The sequence below is a fragment of the Crocuta crocuta genome, unplaced genomic scaffold (assembly GCF_008692635.1).
Source record: "Crocuta crocuta isolate KB4526 unplaced genomic scaffold, BGI_CrCroc_1.0 scaffold179, whole genome shotgun sequence".
Lineage (NCBI taxonomy): Eukaryota > Metazoa > Chordata > Mammalia > Carnivora > Hyaenidae > Crocuta > Crocuta crocuta.
This window is the reverse complement of record NW_027551568.1, coordinates 6,423,122-6,430,312: the sequence shown is the minus strand read 5'-3', so window position 1 is coordinate 6,430,312 and position 7,191 is coordinate 6,423,122. Positions and strand designations below refer to the sequence as shown.

The following is a 7,191-nucleotide window of genomic DNA, read 5'->3' as shown; positions in this document are numbered from 1 at the left end:
GGGGGAGGGGGCAGGGGCTCTGCGGGCAGAGTGAGCGCGGGTCCTGCTGGCCGGGGTGGGACAGCGAGGGCTTGCGTGCGGGAGAGCGGTGGTCTTGGAGGACGGACACCAGCACGAGGAGCCCGCGGGGAGGTGCTGAGCCTGAACTGAGACAGGACCCGGGGCCTGAGACGGGCACACGACTCGAGATCGGGAAGGTGGCATCAGTGGGGATGGGTGACCAGGCCTCCATCCCGTGCTCTCATCTCTAGGCTTTCCCCGGCCCGTCCCTCCCTCACTTCCCTCCAGGGGAGAATCAGGGAGAGCTTCCCAGAGGAGATGGTATTGAGCTGAGGCTCAAAGAACAAGGCTAGCCAAATGCAGAGAGGCCAAAAGAACATTCTAGAGAGAGAAAGGAAGCAAAAGTCCCAAAGTCTTTTGTTTGTCCTGAGTGTCGGGATGTGTGAGACAACTTTCTGTCTTTTGGCTCCCTGCCCAGAGGCCTCTCTCTGCTGACCGCCAGAAACACCCCCTCTCTGGCGCCCCTCAGGACTCCGGCTCCGCTTTCCTGATCCTACTGCTTGCTGTTTTCAGAAGGGCATTTGAGAGCCCCCTGCCGGAGAGGATACCTATGGGATAGGAAGGGCCCCAGGACGGAATCCCACGGCGCCCTTATTAGGCGCGGTCGCGAACAGAAAAGAGCATCGTCAAGTAGGCGGGGAGGAGGGTATCTGGCAGGTAGAGAAGCCTGCGGGAGCCAGGTCCCACAGTGGGAAGGGCCTGCTCTGGTGCGACACCCTCCTGGGAGGAACCAGAAGCCTGTTTGAAAACAGTGGTTCTGGGGGCGCCTGGGTGGCTCAGTCGGTTAAGTGTCCAACTTTTGCTCAGGTCATGATCCCACAGTCCATGGGTTTGAGCCCTGCATCGGGCTCTGTGTTGACAGCTAGCTCAGAGCCTGGAGCCTGCTTCAGATTCTGTGTCTCCCTCTCTCTCTCTCTCACTCTTTCTGCTCCTCCCCCATGAATGCTCTGTCTCTTTCAAAAATAAATAAAATATTTAAAAAAATTTTTTTAAAGAGCTGAGCATTGAATTTAGCTGAGAGCTTCCTGGCAGCCAAGGTGAAAAGGGGGAGGGGGATAGGCTATAGATTTCTCTTTATTTTACATGGAAAGCATGTATGTCAGGGAGAGAGAAATCTTTTCCTGTCCTCAAACTTTAGGATTCCTTTATCATATGAATGTTGCGTTTTGAACTTTGAGGAGGTATTAGCAACACTATAGTTAAGTGAATGATATGGAAATGTTACCCACTCAGCTACTTTTCCCATTTATCCTTAATAAAAACTAAGAAAAGCATTAAATCATAGCTTATAAAAGAAACATTCTGAAGCAATTTTCAGTGTGCTATTGGAAATAACACCCAGAGTCTCATGGACTTGTTTTTGTAGAATCCGGAGCAAGTTTAACAGCTTTTATTTGGGTTGGTTTGTTTTGTTTTGTTTTGTCTTTTTGAAGTTTCGTTTTGCTACTTAAAAAGGGCAGTTTTCACATGCCCCGTGGAGCAGAGCATTGTTTTTAAGGATGACGCCCACGGTGTCTGGAATGGACTGTCCACGGGAGCCACCAGCACGGCCCCCTTTCTCTGGAGGCGGTTAAATGTCAGAGCACTGAACATTTAAACCCGTGTTCTGAAAGTGTCTCCTATTATCTGATTATTGTGATCTCAGGGCTCCAATCCATCGGCCCACCTTTATACATATGTTTGTGGAGGTTTGCACGATTAAAGGCTTAGTAAAAAACGGCAGGTTGGCTGAGGCTGGGAATTTGCAGTGTTCAGCCTGGAAAAGGCATGTCACGTGGGTGAGTCTGAATGCTGAGAAGATTAGCCCCGTGAGAGTATTTCCACGCAAGCTTCCTGTGTGTCAGAGGGCCGTGTGGCAAGAGTCTTGGAGGTCGTTGAGTTCAGCTCTCCTTCTGACGACGGACTCTACTCCCAGCATCCCGGCCAAGCAGCAGGCGGTCTGACCATCTGAGTGCCTCCAACGAGGAGAGCACGCAGGTCCAGGCAAACAGGGGGTGCTCACTAAATAGTTTTCAAAGGCATACGTCCTGTGTGTGAAGCTCTGAGCCGGGGTTTAGTGTATGTACGTCATCCAGTCACTGCAGCATCGGTGTGAGGCGGGAATGCTTACCACCCATGGACAGATGCAGTGTGGCGGTGAGGGGACTTGAACCCAGGGCGTGCTCTGCTTTGCTGAGCAGGGGACCGGGGGTGGGGGTGGGCGGGACACCAGTGTTCCCTCCTGGCTCTTCTCCAAGTCACCAGGTGAGCTTGGACAAGTCACTGCACATCTCTGGGCCTCTGTTTCCTTTTTTTTTTCTTTTAAGTTTTTTTTAACTTTATTTTTATTTTTGAGAGAGAGTGGGACAGTGCACAAGCAGGGGAGGGGCAGAAAGAGAGGGAGACGCAGAATCGGAAGCAGATTGCAGGCTCCGAGCTGTCAGCACAGAGCCCGATGTGAGGCTTGAACTCACAATCCGTGAGATCATGACCTGAGCTGAAGTCGGGCGCTTAACCAAGAGCCACCCCAGGGCCCCTGTTCTCCTGTTTTCAAACAGGCTTGGGACTCCGTGGTTTCCAAGGTCCCTGCCAGTGCTGTCGCTGACCAGGTGTGTGTCTGGGCGGTGGGACCGTCCCCGGCAAACATCCTAACCCTGAGAGTCTGTGATTGTCCCTGTGTGCAGCCTTCCGAACCTTCCTGGGCAAAGAGGACGTCTCCCGCGAGGTGGAGGAGGTCCTGGCGGAGAGCCGCGCGCAGAGGAACGTGCACCTGGTGTCGGTGCTGGAGCTGCTCCGGAACCCCTTCGTCCGCTGGCAGCTCATCACCGTGGTCGTCACCATGGCCTGCTACCAGCTGTGCGGCCTCAACGCGGTGAGCATCCCTGCACCGAGGGCAGCGCTGGGGGCGAGGGGTGACCGTGGGGTGGGTCAGGGCTGGGGCCCCGGGGAGGGGAGGGTGACGGTGGGCTGCCTGCATCCCACCCCCGCTCTGCCACCTGCCCTGGTTCCGAGCCATTGGGCAACCACACAATCCTCAGTTTCCTCATCTGTAAAATGGGACGATGTTATGATGTTAATACTGAAAGAAATAATCCACGCAAGGTGTTCAAAGCAGCAGCAACACAGTCGCCCCTTAATAAACACTGTTGTTCTAATTAGTGACCCCTGGAACTCCTATTTTTTTTTTAATGTTTTTTATTTATTTCTAGGAGAGAGAGAGAGAGAGACAGCGTGAGCAGGGGAGGGTCAGAGAGAGAGGGAGTCACAGACTGAAACAGGCTCCAGGTTCTGAGCTGGCAGTCAGCACAGAGCCCGACGCGGGGCTCGAACCCACGAACCGTGAGATCATGACCTAAGCGAAAGTCAGACACTTAACCGACTAAGCCACCCAGGCACCCCTGGAACTCCTATTTCTTAATAGCATGGGATGAGGAAGCTGTAAGTGAGAGATGGTTTAAATAAAAGTACTCTTGGCTGGGCTGGCTTCAACGTGCGGCTCTGGTCTGAGGAGACCTCAGGCTTGAAAGGAAGACTTTCCCGGGACCCGAGCTGACGTGGGCAGGGAGGGCAGAGGAGGAGGGAATCTTTCCGTGATGTTCCCCAAACCCATAGACAGATGCAGCTGCCCCTTTTCTCCTGGCGGCTCCTGAAGGTAGAATCCCAGAATCCTGGGACCAGGGAGGCAGGCTCGGGATCATTATCATTGCTGCTTCTGAAAAGCAGTGGGTTGCATCGATGAGTGGTGAGTTCCCCATTTACAAAGGTGTGCAAGCCAGCTGTCAGGGACTCACGTAGCTCAGGAGAAGTGTGGCTGGGCCCAGAAGGAGGAAAAGGGGGACCTACCAAAGAGCCCCAGATAAAATAGCTCCTCTGCATCTACAAGCCCGGCCTCCCCTAAAAGTCGGTGGGGGGTGGTGTTTGGGGTGTGTAGCGGGAGGTGACATGACAGGGGAGGGAGGCGTCCCTGTCTGGAGAGGGCAAGGTGACAGTATGGAAAGTTACAACCAGTGTTTTGCCGCATTTCAACTACTCTTGATTCTCTTTTTGGAAACATTGGGATAGGATGAAATCAACATGCAACTTACTTATTTTTACCTTCTTCCCTGGTCTGTTTAAAGCCAGCAGGAGGAGGGGGTGCCCGGGCCAACATCACGGCCTCGGATGTGTCCTGCTGTCTCCCCCCTTCACACCTGCAGGCTCAGAGCCGCCCTCCCTGGTGTGAGAAGGTAGAGGGAGCCCGCCTGTTTCTTCAAGCTAACATTTGGGGTAGTAAAAGCCACATATGGAAATCTGTATTCAGTGAGCTTTTGGATTGAGAATCGTGACATTTCTGAACAGAATCCTCTCCTCTCCTGGGACATGATTTTCTGATTTGCATTCCCAATATAACTTCCTACGGAAACCCCACTAGGGTGTACCTGTGAACCCCGCCGCATCGGCACAGGATGGGGAGAAACCATCTCGTCTGCTCCCGGGGGGGCCGGCGGTCGTGAGCTCTCGGCTCGGGGTGTCCTACCCTCCTCGTACTGACTGCCCGTCATCTCTCTATCGTCGTGAGCACATTTAACACGACATCTGCCTCCTTAACAAACGTCTGAGTGTGCAGTGGCGTCTCGTTAGCTGTGAGCACGGCGCCCTACGGCATGTCTCCAAAGCTCGTTCATCTTGCTTAACGGAAACTCTGTGCCCGTTGATCGGCAGCTCCCCCAGCCCCTGGTATACAGCGCGCCATCCACTCTCTACTGCTATGAGTTTGTTTGTTCTAGATCCTTCATATAAGCAGTACCTGCCCTTCTGTGACCAGCCCACTTCCCTCGATGTAACGCCCACCAGGTTCATCCTGGTTGTTACCAGTTGTGGGATTTCCTTCTTGTTTTGAGGCCGTGGTGCCTACACGTACCGCCTTTCCTTGACCTCTTCATCCATCAACAGACATTTAGGATATTTCCCACCTGGGCTGCTGTGAATACTGCTGCATTGAACACAGAGTGCAGACATCTCTTCAAGATGCAGGTTTCAGTCTGGACTGAAACCCAGAAGTGGGATGCTGGCTCATGTGGCGGATTGGTTTCTAAGTTTTTGAGGCTGTTCCATACTTGTTTTCCATAGTGGCTTCACAGATTTCCACTGCCACCGACAGTGTGCAAGGGCTCCAATTTTTCCACATCCTCACTGACACTTTTTTTTTCTTTTAAATACTGGCCATCCTAACAGGTGTGGGGTGATACCTTATTGTGGTTTTGATTTGCATTTCTCTGGTGATGAGTGATGTGGAGCAACTTTTCATGTGTCTTGGCCATCTGGACGTCGTCTTTGGAGAAATATCTGTTCAAGTCCTTTGCCCATTTTTAAAGGAGGCTATTTGGAGGTTTGGTGGCAGGTCGGTTTGGTTTGGTTTCACTATTGAGGTGTAGGAGTTTCTTATATATTTTGGAGATTAACCCCTTATCAGATATATGGTTTGCCAATATTTTCTTCCATGCCGTAGATGGCCTTTCCACTCTGTTGATTTTTTTTTTTTTTCTGTGCAGAAGCTTTGTAGTCTGATGTAGTCATACTTGTTAATTTTTGCTTTTGGTGTCGTATCCAAAAAAAATTATCACCAAGACCAAAGCTATGAAGTTTTTCCACTATGTTTTCTTCTAGGACTTTTACAGTTCTTATGTTTACATCTTTAATCCATTTCGAGTAAAGATTTCCATATATAAAAACACACACACGTTATCTTTGGGCTTTTCTACATATAAGATCATGTCATTGGCAAACTGATAATTTTACTTCTTCCTTTCTGATTTGGGTGCCTTTCTTTCTTTTTCCTGCCTAACGGCACTGGCCAGGACCTCCAGCACTGTGTGGACCAGAAGCGGCGAGAGCAGGCAACCGTGTCTTATTCTTGATCTTAGCGGGAAGGCTCTCAGTTTGATGAGTAAGAGGATATCACAGTATCATGTCAGCGGAGTGTGATGTCAGCTCTGGGCTTGTCCTGTATGGCCTTTGTTATGTTGAGATAATCTTCTTCTGTGTATTGCTGTTTTAGGATTATTTTTAATCTTTAAGTCAGAGGTAATACTTGTAGCCTGGCATGCTGCATTTGACACAGAGCAACACGCGCTGGGCCAACATCCAGAGGCCTGGCTTTCCATCTCACCGTGGCCGCAAACCTGCAGTGGGAAATCTAGGCCAGTCGCTTCCCCTCCCCCAGCCTCTGTCTGCTCAGCTGTATTAATAATAAAGCACGCATTCACTTAGCACTTAGCATGAGCCAGTCCTGTGAGCTAGGCAACACTGTTAGGCACAGAAACATTGAGAGACTTTCCCTAAGTCACACAGCTACAAGTGGTAGAAAGGGGATTTGAGCCCCAGCCATTAGGCCACAAGGTCTGGCTGCTTAATGCTGGAGCAGGGAGAGCCCCCAAGGCCCCCTTAAAGCACCCATCCCCATATGGGTCACTGGGCTCTGTCCCCAGGTCATCCGTAGGCAGACAGGCAGCCGATGGGACCAGTCTTACCTCTTCTGCTAGCGGCCATCTCCGCACCAGAGCCCGCTGTCCTGGCTCCAGTCCAGGCTCTCCCCCTGCACCTCTTGCCCCTAAAACCTGCACAAGGTATTGAGAGAGTTGAAAATGATTACGGTGTTCTGCTATGTCTCTAACACGCAGTGTCAGGAGTTACGGCGGAGGGCTCTGGGGCGTCCACAGCAGGCCGGGAGGGCTGCACCCTCCTCTCCAGGCTGAGAAGCAGACCCCGAGCTACACCCTCCCCAAGGCGTGCGCACGACAGGGACATTTTCCTTTACCAAAGAACAGTGGTGTCTCAACAGACACGTGGAAATCTTCTGGAAAGATAGATCTTGTGGAAAGAAAAAGGCGAAAGATCGCCTAATTGTTGTACGCCAGCTCTAGGAAAGAAGCTTTACTTCATCACTTTACAGTGTTTTGTTAATGTTTATTTATTTTGAGAGAGAGAGAGGGAGAGGGAGAGAGAGAGAGAGAGAGCGCACGCAAACGAGGGAGGGGCAGAGAGAGAGGGAGACAGAGAATCTGAAGCAGGCTCCAGGCTCTGAGCTGTCAGCACAGAGCCCGACGCGGGGCTCAAACTCCTGAACTGTGAGATCATGACCTGAGCCGAAGTCAGAGGCTTAACCAACTGAGC

General features: G+C 51.6%; 1 protein-coding gene across 3 annotated transcripts in view; it reads left to right on the top strand.

Annotated features, from left to right (window-relative positions):
- The window catches only part of SLC2A9 (solute carrier family 2 member 9), a 246,081-nt gene that overhangs the window by 158,625 nt on the left and 80,265 nt on the right, over positions 1–7,191 (top strand). For all 3 annotated transcript variants that reach the window (XM_077750505.1, XM_077750504.1, XM_077750503.1), the window contains one exon: positions 2,724–2,911. In XM_077750505.1, coding sequence (XP_077606631.1) covers positions 2,724–2,911 — 188 coding nt within the window. The remainder of the gene's footprint in view (positions 1–2,723; positions 2,912–7,191) is intronic.